General features: G+C 50.1%; 1 protein-coding gene across 2 annotated transcripts in view; it reads right to left on the bottom strand.

Annotated features, from left to right (window-relative positions):
* Positions 1-19,238, bottom strand: part of ST8SIA2 (ST8 alpha-N-acetyl-neuraminide alpha-2,8-sialyltransferase 2) — a 38,726-nt gene that overhangs the window by 9,217 nt on the left and 10,271 nt on the right. The window contains exons 2-5 of one of the 2 annotated variants that reach the window (XM_026648559.1): positions 12,595-12,657; positions 10,048-10,173; positions 9,198-9,455; positions 3,356-3,649 (exon numbers count right to left, since the gene is read on the bottom strand). In XM_026648559.1, the coding sequence (XP_026504344.1) occupies positions 3,356-3,649; positions 9,198-9,455; positions 10,048-10,173; positions 12,595-12,657 (741 nt within the window). The remainder of the gene's footprint in view (positions 1-3,355; positions 3,650-9,197; positions 9,456-10,047; positions 10,174-12,594; positions 12,658-19,238) is intronic. The other variant, XM_026648560.1, reaches the window with a different exon arrangement.

Here is a 19,238-nt window from a genome sequence, read left to right as displayed (position 1 = left end):
ACCCTAGCACCAGGCAGCACACCAGCACCATGGCCTTACTGGGCACCTATCCTAGCACTGGGCAGTGCATCTGCCTCCTGGTTTGACTGGTACTGTCTGGCTGGGCACCCGCGCTCACAGGAAGCACGGTCAGTAGGCTGAGAGAAGGACGTCCCTTCCTAGCGTCCCGGTGTGGTTCCCCCTTGCCAGCAGATCCCACCAGATTCCTTACACTGTCACTTTCCGTATCCTGAATAGTCACCAAGATCTGCTGGCAGGGAACTCGATCCCGGAGCAAGGGAGCATGCACCGAAAGAGGCCCTGGGAACGCATCCCCAATTGCACCGAGAGACGCCACCTAGGGGCTGCCCGAAGCACTTCTGAGCCTGGCACTTCCAAGGCCCCAGGGTTCTAGGACGTTCACGCTTTGTGGCTCCTCCATCCCCTCGTTCATTTAGGATCGCCAGCGCCTCTTCTCTAGCAGCTGCACCGTGCAGGCCGAATGCGGCTCCTCTTGCCAGCCTTGCATCTGGTTTATTTCGGGAGACACACGGGAGAGCACACTATCCATCAGCTCCCCATCAAGCCCTGACAGGCCTCCGTTTGGCTTGCTCTGTGTGCCGGAGGCCTCCAGCCCGGCTTGATGGGTTGCTGCTGCAAGGAGCCGTTCTGCAGGGCCAGGCCAACCAGCGAACGAGCTGCAGCATCAGTAGGCGAGATCCATTACCAGACTGGCCCATGGAGCTCCTCCTTCGCCCTGCTCTCCTCCCAGCGGGAGACACCACGAGGCCCTTGCCAATATCTCACGCAGCATCTCCTGTGGGGAGTTTCTGGCACAGGGACGCGCTGCAATCATAGGATTAGCAGCCTGTTGATTTAAAGGGCTTATTACAGGAGCTTAATTTTATTTTGACAGATGAAAGTAAGTCAATTACAGCTGGAAATAGCTCAAGGTTTGGGTTATATTTTGTGTCTCCTGTGGCCTGTGGGATCCTTCCCCCCCTTCCTTGGATAGTGACTGTCCTGCCTGAGAATCCTCTGAGCCCAAGGAAACCACCGCCCTGCCAAGCGAAAGCAGGAATTCGTTTTGATCCCAATTTGTGGTTCATCCAGACAGCAGGATCCTCCTCTCCCTGTTGTCGGGCCAAAGGGCCCCATGGAGGCTGCTGTCTGCTCAGGTGGCAGTGCTCTGAGTCACATACCTGTGCAAACGTGCACTCAATAGTCCTTTGGGTTTGTTTCTGCTGAAAACTAGTCCCTGCTCCCTTCATGCACACGTGGGCCCTCAGGTGTGTTCCCAGGAGCTGCCCTGAGTGCACACTCAGTGCTGACTGTTCTGCGCCCCCAGGCTGGGATAAGGCTCTACGAAGTGCAGATCAACGGATCAAACGTACGGAAACGGACAACACCACTCTGGGAGGAAAAACAACGCTGGTGGGGGAGGCAAAGCCACAAAGCGGCGGTGGGAGGGGAGTGCACGTGCAGACAGGTGTGTGCACAAATTCACATCCCAGGAGAGGGAGGTACGGGGGAAAAAACATCTGGAAGGAAGGGGCTGCTGCTGACCCCCCTTCAGAGAGCAAAGCTTGGATCACCTCTAATAGTCCACACTGACGGATCATGGCCCAGCTGCCCAGTACCCTGTGGATTCGCCTTTTCTCCCTCTTTGGTTTACATGGAAGCGTCACTCCTGCATTAATAAACCCCTTTGTCTTGGTGCCTAAACTGCTGCTCATCTGACCTGAACTACACATACATCTCACAGCTAACTCCCACTCACCTGAGGCTCCACTGACAAAGCAGGCGACAACTTCTCCTCTATTCCATCCATCCATCCATCATGAATCTAATCTATTCACCTGGCACATAGCACCGGAGCACCTTGTACAAACGACGCGACTAACCACCTCTGCCTTCTCTTTGGCTCTCTCTGCCAGAGCAGTAGGGCCAACGCCAAGTCCACACAACAGTGCTGCATTTCATAGCCGAGCCCACGTCCGACCACCCCATCCCAGCCTGCAGGACAATTACCAATTCCTCAGCGTTTCCACAACCTGATGATGTTGCATCTCCATGCAGTGTTACAATGGTAGATGAGGACAGTCCTCAGCTGTTACGTCAGCTCCCTCCTGGTTCTGTGAAGAAGAAAGCGTGTTCTAAGGAAGTTCTTGTTTATCTCCTGTGAGCCTGTGATCTCAGGAGGCTTTAGTAGAACCCCTCAGACCTTCAACTTCAGTTTTGGATCTGATGCCATTAAAACAGGGAGCAGAAGAACTTCATCGCATCCTCACCACTACTAAGCCTGCAACGTTTCCAGGGGAAGGGGGATGTAATAGGGAGAGCCAGAAATAAGAAGTCTGTATTGTTAACACTGGGGAGAAGAACCAGATTGACAGCCTGCGAGTCTCTCTATTCACAGAGAAGGTAGACCAGAAGATCCCCTCGCATTGCTTCACCTAGACTTAACCCCCTGAGACGTGAAAGGAAGTTAAAGCCCATCCAATTCTTGGCCTCTCGCTTGAGACTAGCAATGAAGTTGCCACTCATGATGATGGGGTTTTATGAGGTGAATGTATATTCACCAAGAAGGGGTTGAAACCACCAAAGTCATTTCACACGGGCTACTCTGGAACAGCCATCAGATGGTAGCAACTTTCCTTCACTCCTGACCCAGGGTAGACTGGAATCAATGAAAGGCTTTGTAGCCCATTCCCAATCTCCTGATCCAACTAGCTCTGTGAGGACCATGCCTGTGACCGAGACAGAAGAATGGGGAAGGAGCAAGAAGATTAATCACTAACTAAGCTGACCACAGCACAAATTCCTCACAGGGAAACAACAAATACGCCAGTCAAACTGCAGGTCTGAAAGTTACACTGATCGGAAATCTAGGCCTAGAGTCAACAAAGCATTCACAGTCTGAGGGACCAGGGACATGGGTGTAAGGTTTGCTATCACTCCAAATCCCAGGGCACTAAACAAACACTTCCTGCAATGGGACCAGAGCTGGGAGCCTCAGCTTGCAAATGATCTAAAGCAGGGGTCGGCAACCTTTGGTCTATGGACCATCCATTGCACACCGAGCCCTTCCTGGTGGTCTGCAGAATGAAACACAGAGAGACTTGTAGTGGGTTTGGCTCAAGTCAGCTCCAGCACAAAGCATAGCATTCTCACTCGAGAGGTTCATGAGATACCAGCTACTAAAAAATATCAGGAACACACTGCTTTGTTGGGCCTGCACATACGTGTCCAATTGCTGAAAACCAGTAATAGATCAGCCAGAAAAAGCCACAGGTCCCCATAACCCATCCTTGTCATTGAGACGTGACAGTCTCGGCCCAGCAAGAGGGACGGGGGGCCAGGCAGGAATTCTCACCCTCGGACGGCGTGCAGCAGGCGCAGTGAGGGGTAGGCAGTGCGGACGTTGATGCGGTGCTTGAGGATGAGCTCGTTGACCCACTCCACGCGCTCCTTGCCCCCTTTGGCCATGAATGCGGGGATCCAGAGGATGCTGCCGTTGAGACTGTGGAGGCGCTGCAGCAGCTTCTCCCGCCAGGTCTCGTTCACCAGGTCCTCGAAGGCACGCTGGATGACAGAAGGATTCATAGTCACAAGGTCTGTCTTCATCCCCACGTCCCAGGCATAGTCCTGAACAGGGGCCAGATTACACCTGCAACACAGGAGAGAGCGTCACAGTGTGCTCCAGAGAAGGGGAAGGACAAAGGTTAGTCGGTGAGTGCTAGCACTGGGGAAAGGCGCCCGATTGCCAGTCCTGGGGTTGCACAAGTACAGCACAGGCCGCGTCAGGGCAAGCTTCCTCGCAACTCCCCGTGGCAGTGTGCTGCGATCCTGCCCTGGAAGGATGAGAGCGGAGCTCATTCTCCAGGGCTCAGTCAGTCTTTGCCCTCTCCTCGCAGAGATCACCACCAAAGGGGCCAAACAGTGCCCGAGGAGAGCGGTGGTGACGAGGCAGCCTGAGGTGGTGGCTGAGCACAGTTCTAGGGACCAGGAATGCCTCACTTTGACTCCTGCCTCTGCCACTGACTTCCCTGTGTGACCCGGGGCAAATCCCATAGATGATGTCCCCTGCCTGAACATAGGGATAGCAACACCAGAGGGCTGTTATGAGGATTGGTTGGTGTTTTATAAAGAGCAGAGGAGCATTACTGTGATGAGGGCACCTGCCTATTGGTGGAGTCTGTTCAGCGATCGACATGAAATGCCTTTCAGTCACTACAACCTCAGGTCAGACTCATGGCAGATACTCTGAGGAAAGACCTTCTGCATCCCGTTACCAATTCCCTAGAACATGACCTATCAAGAACCTGCTAGGAATATCAGTGACTAACTAATGACCCCTGGGCATCTGGCTATGTTGCTAATGTGGCTTCAGAGCTCACAGTATTGGAAGGTTATAGTAGCCATTCAGGTCAAGGCGACGGTTTTAATATAGAAAAACCTATGGGGAGAGCAAACTCAGAAAGCGTGTGTGTACCAGGCAAGAACGTGGGGAATGTGTGTGCCTGTGCATGTATGCATCTGTGTGCACAGGTCTACATATGCACAGCTGGGTGAATGGCTACATCTCTGCATATACAGGCCTACATTGGCTTCTGAATGTGCTAACGTGTGTGTGTATGTCTGTCAGTTTGCATGCGTGTCTCTGTGTGGATGTTCATAAATGTCCCAGGGCATGAATTTTTGGTGCATATGTGTGCTTGTACCGACATGTATCTGTTCATGTGCACAGCTAACAAACACAAGGTAACAAAATACCTATGTTTACTGCTATGACAAATTTGAATTGAAGTGATTTTTCCAGAGCAGGGAAACCCTCTCTGCAATAGAGGTCTTGTGTGTCTCATTGCATCAGTATCGCAACAGCCAATTCGGAATGTCAAGTGGTGTGAGGGGCACAGAGTCCACTGTTACCTCTGAGGATGGTACGTGCACCAGGAGACACGGGAGACTCACAAAGCCAGCAGCTCACAGGAGCAGCACCCACCACTGGGAGGAGAGAACAGCTGGTTGTGTAGCCTCAGGAAAGCCGCAGTGGCCGAGGAGCAGAGTGGGCCAAGGCTGGCTTGTTCCAGTGCGCCCTGCTGGAGCTGAACCTGACCGAAAACACAGGGGGCACCAGGGGACTGTGCATGCTTGTGAGTGTGTGCACGGAGACATCCATCTCTCATGACTCGGCAAGGCACTCCAAGGAACGTACAGCACCGGAGCATGCAGAGAGCTGCTCTAACTGGAAGGGCTAGTGATATCCTGTGAGTGTTTCCGTCTCGCCCGGAATGACAGTGTGACACCTGCGGTCCTTAATTCCAACCTGGCTGGAGTAATATTATCTCGAGTCCCTTCTCCCCCTCCCGCCGACTGTGTGCTAAACAGCAGACCCCCCGGCACCAGCAATGATAGTGATACCAGCAGGAGGTGGAGGCCCGGGAGATCAGTGATTGGTGGGCTCCAGAGGGCCAGGCTGCTTAGAGGCTCTGACCTTGAGAAACCTTTGTGCAATGTAAGAATGGGCGCACGCACTTGCACACACACACACGCATGTGCACACACAAAAGGAATTCACTCCTGCTGCTCTGGAAACTCCTCGCACGCACTCACCCTGTCTGTGATTCCAGCCCACGTGCGAGGGCAAGGAAAGCCGTGCGGCACTGAGACTGAGGGCTGCATTTGCCTCGAGCTGGGACAAGATCACCCCCTTTCCCTGTTGCTCCTGATGGTCGAATCCAAGTCACTTATTTCTGTCATTTTGAGTGCTGGACAGATGACTCTACTGACCCTTTACTCTGCACCAGAGCCTGGTGTTGGCAGAATGGAGTGTGTGAGCAGCTGATGTGGCCTCTCAGGGCCTTGAAAGGTTGCTAGGCTTCTGGCAATGTGCCGAAAACCCCAGATCACCCCCACGCTGCAGAAGAGAGGAAAGCCCTGGGTGCATTGATTGATCACAGGATGACTATGAGCCGTCAATGTGATGCGGCCGCGAAAAGGGCTAATGCAGTCCTAGCATGTAGCAGGCGAGGTATTTCCAGTAGAGACAGGGAAGCGTTAGTACCATTATCCAAGGCATTGGTGAGACCTCATCTGGAGTACTGTGTGCTGTTCTAGTCTATGTTGAATTCAAAGAAAGATGAATTCAAACTGGAACAGGTACAGAGAAGGGCTAATAGGATGATCTGAGGAATTGGAAACCTACCTTCTGAAAGGAGACTCAACGAGCTTGGCTCGTTTAGCGTAACCAAAAGAAGGGGAGATATGATTGCTCTCTACAAATACATCAGAGGGATAAATACATGGGAGGGAGAGGAGTTATTTAAGTTAAGTGCCAATGTGGACACAAGAACAAATACACATAAACTGGCCATCGACAAGTTTAGGCTTGAAATTAGGTGAAGGTTTGTAACCATCAGAGGAGTGAAGTTCTGGAACAGCCTTCCAAGGGGAGCGGTGGGGGTGAAAAACCTAACTGGCTTCAAGACTGAGCTTGATAAATTCATGGAGAGGCTGGAATGATGGGACTGCCTACAATGGCATGTGGCCCATCAGCAACTACCAGTGCAAAAATCCCCAACGGCTCGAGATGGGACACTAGATGGGGAGGGCTCTGGGTTACTACAGAGAATTCTTTCCCAGGTATCTGCCTGGTGGGTCTTACCCATGTGCTCACCGTCTAACGGATCGCCAGATTTGGGGTCGGGAAGGAATTTTCCTGTGGCTCAGATTGGCAGAAACCCTGGGTTTTTGTTGCCTTCCTCTGCAGCATGGGGCTTGGGTCACCTGCAGTTTAAACTAGTGTAAGTGGTGGATTCTCTGTAACTTACGGCCTTTAAACCATGATTTGAGGACTTCAGTAACACAGCAAGAGATTAGGGTCTATTACAGGAGTGGGTGAGCGAGGGTCTGTGGCCTGCAATGTGCAGGAGGTCAGACTAGATGATCACAATGGTCTCTTCTGATCTTAAAGTCTATCAGTCTAAGTGACTTACTCCAGGGTACGCACAGTGAGAAACAGGCTACAAGGCTCCTGATTCCTAGGTCCTTGCTCTAATCATTAGGACATGCTGCCTTAATGGCTAATAAACTCAAAGGAAATATAGGAACTAAAAGCCAAAGACATGGCAATCTGTGTGCCCAGGAACGCAGGACCCAGCTATCCCTGCCGGAGCCTAGTCTACACTAGAAAAGGCTGGCTGGCATGGCTATGCCGGTTTAGTTGTACCGGCAAACCCTCCTGGTGTATATTCAGTTTGTACCAGCAAAAAGTGCTTTTGCCAGTATAGCTTATTCTGGTTCCCTGAGCAAAATAAGTTACACGGCAAAAGCACTTTTATGTAACTGTGTCTACACTAGGACTTTAGTCATAGAAATGTTGCAAAAAAATCACCGCATCAGTCGACCTTACTATACTCCAGGGGTCGGCAACCTTTGGCACGCGGCTCACCAGGGTAAGCACCCTGGCGGGCCGGGCCAGTTTGTTTACCTGCCGCGTGTGCAGGTCTGGCTGATCGCGGCTCCCACTGGCCGCGGTTCGCTGCTCCAGGCCAATGGGGGCGGCAGGAAGCGGCGCGGGCCGAGGGATGTGCTGGCCGTCATTTCCCGCCGCCCCCATTGGCCTGGGACGGCGAACCGCGGCCAGTGGGAGCCGCGATCGGCCGAACCTGCGGACGCGGCAGGTAAACAAACCGGCACATCCCGCCAGGGTGCTTACCTTGGCGAGCCGCATGCCAAAGGTTGCCGACCCCTGCTATACTCATTCCTAGTGTAGACCTTGCCTAGGACAGTTCTCACTGTCGCTGCCATAGACCGCTGGCCTAACTCTTGCTGTGACCACAACGGCCTTTGTTTTCTAGGCTGGCTTTTGTTCCATTTCAAGCTGCCGAGCAAACTACCCAGGGAACATTCCCCAAAGATCAGAGAGAGGCCCTGGGTTCCACTCTGACACACAGGACGGTTGGGTTGGCTGTGTTCATCCAGAGGGCAGAGGTGGCATTATCTTCATTCCCATGTCACACGCAGGACTGCCTTTATAAGCCACTGATCAATTGGGCTGTCTCCATAATAGACTTGCCAGAAAGCAAATGTCTGCACAGACATAAATCACCAGCAGACATGCAGAGCTCCTCAGCTAACACATCTGCATGGGCTTGAGGGATAAAGAGGCAGGCTCTTTTCCTTCTCTCTCTTTGCTACTACAAGTATTATTTTGACAATTTTGTGTGTGTGTGTGTGCGCATGTGTGTGAGAGGCGAGGGTATGGTACATGTTTGGCTTGTGTAGGGGTTGTATGTATTTCTGTAGGGGCAGAGGGAATGGTACGTCTGTGTGTGCATGGTGGCTTGTGTACGTGTGAGTGTGTTTATGCGTAAGAACAGAGAGTGTATTGGGTGGAGGTGATGCACATGAGGGATGATTGAGTTGGGGTGTCTGTGGAGAGTGTGTAGGTGACAGTGGGAGAAGGTAGAGGGTGTTTGTGTAGGAATGATGTATGTGTCTGTAGGGGTGTGTAGGATAGGATTTGCTTGCATCTGGGGGGTTTGGCTGGGGTGTGTGTCATCAGTGTTGGTGTACTTCTCTGCCACAGTGTGGGGGCGGAGCATGTTGTAGGAAGGGAGTGGTGTATATGAGAAGATGTGTGTGTTTGTAAGGTGGGCGGGGCACAGTGTGTGTTAGGGTGTGAGTGGCGGGTGTGTGAGAAGGACGTGTGTGTCTGTGGGGGTATGGGAGGGTGGTGGTGGAGGTGTTCATGACTTGAGGGGTGTTTGTGTGGATGGTGTGCATGTGTGACAGTGTGTGGTTGTGGAGTGTGTCGGGTTGTGGTGGGCAGGCTTGTGATGTTGTGCAAGGCCCGCTTCTGAGGCACTCTGGGTACATCACAGCCCTGGCTCCTTTGCCGACAGTTTCTATCTTTTTGAATTCATATTAAACACTCCCCATTGGGTTTTGTTCAGTGCCCATCCTTCCCGCTCTGACAAGGGGGCTCCCTGCACTATTTAGTGCACACCGTGGGAAGGGGGAGCGTGGGCGGAGGCGGGGGGGGAGGGGCTGGAATACGCAGCACTCTGTCAGTCCCCCAGTGACAGGAAAGGCCCTGTCCCAGTCGCCTGGCTCGGAGCCTGGGGGTCCCATCCCTGGATCCCCGTGTGTTTTGTGGGAGTGAGTAGGAGCCCTGCTGTATGGGAGGCATGGCCTCTCTGACCCCTCACTACCTGATCACGAAGCTGTGAGCGTCGATCTCTCTCCCGCAGCCGCTGTTCAGCAGGATCCCTGAGTTGCCCACGATGGCGCAGGTCCGGAAGCGCTTGCCCTTCAGGGGTGAGGTCCTTGGCAACAGCTCATAGAGGTTCTGGGAGACGTTCATGGTGCTGTCCCTGTCAAAGACATAGTGGATGACGTCCCCGGGCTTCAGGGTCCCCTTCAGCACCGAGATGTCCTTCTCCGCATCCAGGAACTTCAAGATCTGTTTCCTTGGGGCAGGAAATAAAACAGATATAGGGAAAGCTTGCGGCACGGCCTATGACTGCAAAGCACCCTCCTCCTGCTTGTCTATGCTCCACAGCCTGGCTGCAGAGAGACTGACGGCCTTCAGGAGCCACTCAGAATTTAGCATTCCACTTGCTACCCCATGTGTGCTATAAAATGGCTCCCCACCTTAATGTATGCATCTCCCATACCCCCTTTTCCACCGGAGCAGGTCCTTAACAAGCCCATCCCTGCCACTCTGCTCTCCGCCAGCAGGGGTCACTGTATTTACCCACAAGGTGGCAGATTTCCTTCCCCCCAGGAGTGGCTGATCATGGTGAATCTGCAGCGCACTCTGGCCCCTGCTTGTCTCCAAGAGTGGAGGCCGAAGCGTGTGTCGCTCTGTTAACGCGAAGCCACTCGGCTGAGCTGGGAATTCGTTTCCAAGCGATCGCTTACAGATATGAAGGCTAGCCCAGCAGGAGAGAAACATTTTATTTCTTTCTTGACTTCTTTAGATGATATACTGAGGCAATTTGCCAGCTTGCACTGGAGAGGACCAAATCTGTCTCTTGTCCTATAGGTAATTACCAGTACCTGATCTTCAAAGAGAGTGTCTGGTTGTGTCTCCATCTGAATGAAGCTGGTTTAATGTGCTTAATGCTTTCATTACTTCTGTCAACAACAGCTGGAGATGAAGAGCCATTTATTACTACTTCAGCTCTAGAGAAAAGAGAGACAGAGAGAGGGGAGAGACATGATCCGTTAGCTTCCCAGTGGCATCTCTAATTGCTCTGAGGTGGCTGGGATTCAAACTTCTTTAGAAAAGCAAAATTGCAGTTATTACCTGAGCAGGGAAAGAAAGCCTATTTATTCTCTACTACACACACATACACAAACACAGACACAGACTTACACAAATACACACAGATTTACAGACAGACATACAAACACATGCATACACAGACAGACTGATACACACATAGACTCAACAGACAGGCACACAGATATACAGACACTCACACAAACAAAAAACTCACAGAGACTTAGACAGACACGGGCACAGATTCACACGCAGAGATTCTATACACAGACAGCAAACACAGCCCTGCTCACGGATGATGACACAACCAGATACACACACATGCCCTTCCCACAAATGACAAATCAGATCCACCTGTTGTGGTGGGTTAAATCCACATCAGAAAAATGTGCTCTTTACTTCACCCCGGCAAGAGAAATGAATTTAGCTGAGATGCTGGGGGCATTGGTACCACTGGCAAATGCCCCATTACGAACAGCAGGGATCTTTGATAACTTTTCTTCCCTTCAGAGGAGAACAATGAGATTTCATGGCATCCACTCTGTGCTAGGGCGCCAGACCCTGGCGAATGACTGGTCGGGGAGGGCCAGAGAGCAGTCAGGTACCCAGGTGTTGCAGCTCTGGAGATGATCATTGCGAGACCCCAAACTTAATCACTGAATCAGCAAAACAATCAAGGCCCCAACAGTTCAATTCAATTTGCATCAAATGGCATAAATTAGGGGAACCGCTGCATGCTTTATGTCTGCGAGCCTCCCTCCAAAAAGAATCACTGAGAGGCTCATCAGGAAGCAGGGCATGTGTGTGCAGCCCAGAAAAACCCTTCACACTCCAGAGTACACTGAAAAATTCACAGCCAGAGTGTTTGCTGCTAGCTAAGCAGAATGTCCCTCCTCATTGCAAGAGGCCACTCTCAGCTGGGAGAGAGTTGGCAAATGAAGAGATCTATACCCAGCAGGTAAACACCCCAGAGGGAGAGGAATTACCCCTAGAGAGCCCCCCCCAGGGGACATGGAGTGAGAGTAGAAAGGGATGCTCTTGAATGTACCAGGTAAAACTGTCCTGACAGTGAGCTACGGTAGCTGGGGGCATCGTGACATAAGGCTGTGTCCATTCACAACGATGCAATGTGGGGTGCAGCAGTGCAGTGTTGATTCCATTCCTCCTGGAACGCTGGCTGCCCTATGTAGGCCACCTTGGCAACTCACTGTCAGCTGGGAGGAGGGATAGCTCAGTGGTTTGAGCATTGGCCTACTAAACCCAGGATTATGAGTTCAATCCTTGAAGGGGCCAATTGAGGATCAGGGCAAAATCAGTACTTGGTCCTGCTAGTGAAGGCAGGGGGCTGGACTCAATGACTTTTCAGGGTCCCCTCCAGTTCTATGAGATAGATATATCTCCATATATTATTTATTTATTAGGAGGCTTGTTTGCTTCAGGTACACATGGGGAATGATTGACAGGAGATCTCAGGCACATGTGAGGATATTTTGGGACTCCTGCTACTTAATATTTAGAGAGGCAAGCTGAATATATTTCTAGATGCTAGTTGTCACTGTGTGTGTATATACAAACTAGCAAAGTATGATCTGCAGAGACTGCCAATAAGGATAGCTACCAATCTTGCCCTTCACCACATAATCTGATCTCCTGCAAGGCAAATTTAGAAAATGCAAAATAATGCCAAAGTTAATTGGGTGGAGAAAACCTTCCCAGCAATAACTGTGATGTTTTTGTGCTTGATGCTTTTTGTATTTTGATGAAGTGTGTGGCATCACCATGTCACAATGCAGTGCAATGACACAAAGTGTCATCGAGTGTTGTCACTAAGCTACCCAATTATAGCATTTAACAATGTTGTGATGATATGGGATGATCTTGCAAATGACCTAGAAGGATGTCCCAATACCACTGAATGCCTGTAGTGCCACAGAATGACTTTGTGATGGAGTGATGTCTCCGTGTCACTGGGTGGCATTATGATGCAACAGAATGACAGTCTGATGTCATAGAAAGAAATCCCTTTTGTAATACCACGGTGGAAAATTGCAAAGGTGGCAACTTTCCCAGTGACTTCTTTTGTACAATAAGTAACTCTCTTCCATATTCTCAATCACTGCAACTTGCAGATCCTTGGTCATTTGCAAATAATTATTGCATTGAAGTAGAGGGGGGAGAATGATTAAGAAAATGTAAAGCAGAAGGGAAAAGAACCAGATACATTTGCTAAATAAGAAGAGTACCATCCGGCAAAGAAGAAGAAGAAGATTAATAGCTGCCTTAGAGCAAAAACAAATGAACACAAAATCTAATTTACAAACCTATTAGATTTGCTATGTAAGCTGTTCACAGCTGATCTGATTGTACCTCTGCCTCCAGAATTCCTGCAAGACAAAGGAAATGCATTATTTATAAACCCAGCTCCTGTTTGCAAATCATTGTTCAACAGTCAAGAGATCCTCAAAGCTGCTACAACACTCACACTTCACACCATCCAAAATGGCAACATCTAGGGGCGGTCGGGGAGGGGGGGTCTCATGCCCTTCTTCAAAGCGGTGCCCCATTGTGACTGAACCAAAATTGGGGAGCGACCCCCTTCTGGTAGTCCAAAGAATCGGTTAAAAGTCATTTGCATTAACCACTTCAGAGTGCCAGAGGCTTCAAGTAAAGGGCCTGATCCTCTCATCCAGACTAGCTGCACTTGGAGCAAGACGGGGGTGAGCAGCACGGTATCTTTAAACCACCTTTATGCTACCCTGATCCTAAGGTAGGCCACGGGTCAGTCCAGCCCAGTTCCCAGCGTGCCCCTTTAACTTACACTTGTGCCCCCAATGTGACAGCAATGTGCGGATCAGAGGGGAGCACGGATTCCCTGGCCACACCCTTTTTGGCCTGGCCATGCTCATATAACAGTGACTAGAAGTGGGAGTCGCATAGGAGCTAAATTTCCAGCCCATGGTCATGTGTAGTAACAAAAAAACTCCAGATGGGCTGGAACCCAAGACCCAAACAGCTTCAGAGAGAGGAAATTTGGATCCGAATCCTGATCTGAATATCACGGCTTGGGCCCATCTCCAAATAGAACTGTGCGTCTGTAGGTGCCCCTTTCACCTGAGGATCTCATAGTACTTCATGTTAGCCCAGTTTTACAGGTGAGATCCAGAGGCTGAGAACGTACACTGGAGTCCTCTTTTTCCTGAAACCCCATCCCATCCTGTCCTGTACCTAGAATGTTGTCAATGTGGGCGAGGGGAAGGATTAGTTTAATGGAGGAGGTGCTTTTTAGGTTGTTTGTTTCTGTGGGTTCATACTCTGAGTTTCAAACTAACATCAAAACAGCCCAGAGCGCTAGGTTTTTGCATGATGTCTGCCACTGCCACAAATAACTCACAGAAATAGCTTTGGTCCCCCTGATGGACGACCGTCACATGGCAATGGATACAGGCCAAATCTCAGCCTTTGACAGTGGATCCCAAGGGCCCATTTACAAGCCCTGGCTGGGGTGGATAGCATGACTCCAACCTGGTCCTGATCATTAACCTCCAGCAGATTCCAGTGAGTGATGAGTAACTGCTCTTTATCCTCCCCAGCCCTCATAGGTTCAGTGCCTCAGTGGTCAGCCCTGGCCCCCATCCTTTACAACGTACAGAAGAACACTTCAGCAGAAATGATCAGATTCCATGGCCTGCCCTGCTACCAGCATGTTGACGAGACCCCTGGCTAGACTACACCTCCCATCATGCACCTACAATGTGCCACACAGCTTAGTCAGAGGGAGGACTGCACTGCACCATGGAAGCTGTAGTCTGGCCAGAGAACCCAGCCCATCGGACAGAATGGTGTTATCAGGCAACCCAAATTTCAGCTCCCATGAAGCAGCACGCCACAATAGAGAAACGCAGTTTAATGTTACACTGACTCGAAATAAATGTTTGGGGTCAGTACAGCAATCCAAAATATTACATTACCATTTGAACTGACCTGAAAGGAAATAGTTCATGTCAGTTTTCCCAATGGAAAATCAAAAATTTGCAGCAAAATCAAAATTTTTCCCCAGAAAATTTTGATTTTTCCAAAACTGCATTTTCCATCAGAAAAATTCCCTACCAGCTCTATTAATAATAACCTCACCCGCTATCACAGGTGTCTGGCTCCCAGATCATCAAAGTAGTGCACAGCCTAAGGGTCACACTAAATACATCTCTGCTTCTCAAGAACTGGGTAGCAGCAGTGGCTAGGAATGCCTTCCTCTACCTCCAGGTCACCAGGAGACTTCATGCTTCTCTCTCAGAGGAGGACGTGGCAAACAAGATCCACTTCTAGACTGGACTCCTGCAACTGCTTTTATCTTGGGCTGTTAGTTAAGGCCAGCCAAACATCTCCATCCTGTCCAACAGACGGCAGCCCACCTCCTGGGCGAGTCACGGGGAACACATCACGCCAGTACAGTCTCCACTGACTTCCTGTGCCCAAGACTGGCTCCAATTCAAGGTCCTGGTATTAGTCTATGAAAACCTTCGGGTCAGACTGCGATACCTTACCACAAATAGTCTCAATGAAATCACGGGGACTATTTGGTACACCCTATTATGGGCTGGACTAGATTATCCAAATTAAGCCTTGTCATTGATGATCCTGAGACCACTGCACTCACCAGAGACACAGAAACTAGATCTTCCAAAAGTTAGACTCTTGGGAGCCAGAGGTAAGACATTTCTAGTGTTGGCTCCTAGGCTGATGCACCACTCTACCAGGGGAGAGGGGGAAAAAAACAGGACAAGCGTCCAATCTGCTGACTGCAGAGCTCACTCCTTCTTTAGCCTGGCATGCTCAGGGAATTGGCCCTCAGTTCCTACTGATGCTCCATAGGAGTTGGGCATGTAACTCTCTTAGGGTATGTCTACACCCAGCCGCTAGTTCGGCGGCTGGGAATCGAAGTTCTGGGTTCGACTTATCGCGTCTTGTCTGGACGCGATAAGTCGAACCAGGAAGTGATCGCCGTCGACTGCGGTACTCCAGCTCGACGAGAGGAGTACCGCGGCGTCGACGGGGGAGCCTGCCTGCCGCGTGTGGACCGAGGTAAGTTCGAACTAAGGTACTTCGAACTTCAGCTACGTTATTCACGTAGCTGAAGTTGCGTACCTTAATTCGAATTGGGGGGTAAGTGTAGACCAAGCCTTAGACCTATTGGAAAATAACAGCTTTAAGTCTTGTCCTCTTAGTTTTCTGTGCCCATGGCTTAGGTACTAGGTGATTGTGCTCTATAAGTACTAAAGCTGCTCAAAAGATTTTTGTTGAAATGTTCAGCTTTTCAACTGGACATTTTATTTAATGAAAAATTCCCTTATGGGCCTGTTTTCTCCCACAGCCCAGCTGCACCAGGCCCAAGAGGATAAGCAACAGAAAAGAGTCCTGTATCTCCAGAAAGAATTTGAGTTTGGAGTGAAAACTCAGGGAGCTGGGAGACAGGTTCCCCTCTTAATATCAAATCCCCTGAGCAGCTCATCTGGGACATGTTTCTTTGGAGCATGCCATCATATGCAGTTTCCTGCTTCCCTCCTGTAACAGCTTTTTCATTCCTTTGACAAGTCTGAGAATCAACCGCTATTTCATCTCGTCAAGGGGATGGCAGGGCTGATTCCTTCAGAGAACATTTATCAAGCATCCATTTTAATAGGGTTCACCGCAGGGTGGGAGAGCAGTCTAGATTAGTGTGCAATCTGGGCATCCTTTTCAAACCCTTGTCCTTTGAAGATGCCGCCCACCTGGGATTCACGCTCCCTCACACTCTCTGTAATACAGATAGGGACTGGATTAAAGGCTTAGAAAAGGAAACGTATTTCCCTACTGCCTGAATAAGTGGTTGCCCAAAATCTCTGCGACACGCAGGAAAGGGGAATCCTTAGAAATTAGGAGATGGTGAAGACCCTTGTGGCTGGGGCTGTGTCAAGCTGAGAAGATGGTTAATCAGCGGGAATGATGTCAGTGGAAGAACCCAGGTACCTAAGGACAAAGCTGTATTGACCCCACAGTCATGTGACAAGAGGGAATGTGAAATGTAATCCACGGCAGATGATCACCCCGAGCCACTTGCGCAGAGCTCTATTTCCAGTGCTCTCTGGTTAATGACTTGATAGGAGAATAACTTCAGGAGAAAAACAAACAATGGCTCTGCCTGCAAATATTTCTTGTACGTGCTTTCCCCTTTTCTCATCAGCATTTGTCAAGCTTTTCTCCTGAGGGTGGATTTAAAGCCCTCAGTTTTCTGCCAGTCATGGAGAGTGCTGCAGGCATCCGAGCCCATCCGGGATTGGAGAGGTATCCTCCCATTTACATCTCTAGCCTGAGGGCATCTAAACTAGATCTGGTGACGGCTCTCACATAAGGGAATCGCAGAAGAACTCTATGCCCTATGTCTCCAACCTGGTGGCATCTGAAATGAGGGACAAGGTGTGGCCTGATAGAAGGAGTTCAGGCAAATGTTTCATTTCCCCAGCTGAAACGTGCAGCAGATACCCAATGTGAGGACATCTGCCATGCTAGTCATGGTCACTGCAGCAGGCACACAGCTGGCATAAAGGATTCTGGGCGGCACTCTCTTGAACTAGGTGGGCAGCTGAAATGCTGCTCATGGTGACTGCACCAGGCCCTGAGCTAATTTCATTTATTCTTCACCATCACCTGAAGCCTCAGGTGTTGACCACTGGTTTGGCATGACATCAGGCTTGATGGACCAATGGTGTGAGCTGGGCGATCTTGTTTCCCTCCAGTGAATAAATACTATAAATATGGTTGGACTCTGCACCTTTTCCTCTTTGCAGTCTAACATTTGGATACTTTCCCCACATCTCCTCTCTGTACAGTTAAAGTCATCATGCAGCATGAACATGGTCTGCAGGGCTGCTTGTCTCTTCCCAGCTGGGTCACTGGGCAGCTCTCCAATGGTGACTGTCCAAGCAAATCTATTGTTTAGACACCGTGATCCTGACAGGCAAGAGATTTTCCCAGGTTTCTCATGCTCACAGACAACACATGCAGGGCAATACCCCGGGGCCACTCCACTTCACTGGCCTGCAGAGAGGAAAATACTAAAAGGTAGGCGGTGCTAATTAAAAGAAACAAACAAAAATTCAGCCCATTTTACGCTAGCTCAGTTGATCCAGACTTAAATCTCTCAGCCTCACGTGGTAAAGACCAGCCACTATTAAAGTTATACAGACAGACGTTGATGTAAAAAGCTTCCTAATGCTGCATGGCTGTATTCACTTATTTATCTAAGTGTTATCAGTTTGATCTTACAGTCAGCCCCACAGCATACTAACCTGCTTCCCAATTCCATTCACATAGCTCAGGTCCTTTGACTTCTGTTTGGAGATGTTTTCCAGTGACCAAGTAGCATAGATGGTAGTTCTATATCATGGATGAGTATCCTGGGGCCTTTTATTTTCGCTTTGAGGTGGTGGGGCTGAATTTGGGCTATGGAAGGTGTTATGTTGGCCAAGAAGCGCTGTATACAAATGTAAGGTGACATGATTTATAAATCACAGAATGGGGAGGAAAAATTGTCCCATAGTTCAGACTCTAGAATCTAATGAATCATTTACGATGAATAATTTATTTGAAGAATTTCCTATTCACAACTTGTTTATGACCAGCCTGCGATTTTTCTCAAAGGCACTGTTTTTCTGAAATGATTTGCTCACTCTTCTTTGGGAACCGTTCTTAGTCTGTAGCTTATTCACAAACCGTGTGTTGTGAGTTTTCGATATGCAAGTTCCAATCTGTTTTGATTGGACAACTACGTCACGTTGCATATTTGGATGACTGGAACTCTGGAGACAGTTTTTCTGGTCCAAATTCTCAGGATTACGAATTTGAAATATACTCCAATAGCCCCTTAAAATTCACAGTTGCCATAAACATCCTTGCCAGTCAGCTCTTTCACTAGAATATTCATGGAAAATGAACCCAAAACAGGGCACCGTAAAAGCGAACTGGCTGAAAAATTACGAACAACGCTCAATGATCATTTTTGCAATATTCACCTTGTTCTAGTGGATCTATAGCTAGTTCTACCACAGACTTCCTGAGAGACCTTGGGCAAGCCATTTTAACTCTGTGCCTCAGTTTCTTCCTTTTGGAAAATGGAGACAATCATAGCTACATAGTCCATGGGGGTGGCGACTGTTAAACTAAATTCAAGCCCTTTGATATTCCCAGAAAACAGGTTCTATTGAGGTACAATGTATCATAGTTATAACCGATCTCAGATACTGATTCATTAAATTCCACCACCCTCCTTTGAGCCAAGTTCATTTGATTGTCTCCCTGTTACAGATAGGGCAGAGAAGGTAAGTGACTTGGCCATGGTCACCCAAGAAGACAGTGTCAGAACAGAAACTGCAGGAACAGAAACTCACCAGGGCCCGCTCCAGGCACCAGCTGAGCAAGCTCATGCTTGGGGCGGCAGATTCTACGGGGCGGCATTCTGCCCAATCCGGACCTAGGGCGGCACGGCCGCTTTTTTGTTTTGTTTTGTTTTGTTCGCCGATCCGGCTGCCCTGTAGGGGGCGGCGGTGTGGAGGAGGGGAGCGCCCTGCTGGGAGCAGGCTGCGCACTCCGTCTGCCCCAGCCGGTGCCAGGTCTGTAGCAAGCCTGGCAGGGCAGCCAGCGTCCTTCCCTGCCCGCCGACCGGAGCGGCGCGGAGCCCTCCCGACAGGCGGCGCGATGGTCGGGGCCGTGTGGCGAGCGCCCCTCTGAAGCCCTGGCCGCTCCCCTTCTCTCTCTCCCCCCACTCCCTCCCCCTCGCTAGCTGGGGCACGTCTGCAGTGCAGGGAGTCCCCCTGCACCCTGGCTCCGGCCGCGCCGCAGGTTTTTTTTTTTTTTTCCTTGCTGCGGCCAGAAAGCCAGAGCCGGCTCTGTCCATAGCCTCTGTTTGCCAGAAGCAGGGAATGGGCGACAGGGG

Source organism: Terrapene carolina, unplaced genomic scaffold, assembly GCF_002925995.2.
Source record: "Terrapene carolina triunguis isolate 2854851 unplaced genomic scaffold, T_m_triunguis-2.0 Scaffold67, whole genome shotgun sequence".
NCBI classification, from domain to species: Eukaryota; Metazoa; Chordata; order Testudines; family Emydidae; genus Terrapene; species Terrapene triunguis.
Note: the sequence above shows the minus strand (reverse complement) of the source record. Positions and strands in the feature narration are given on the sequence as shown.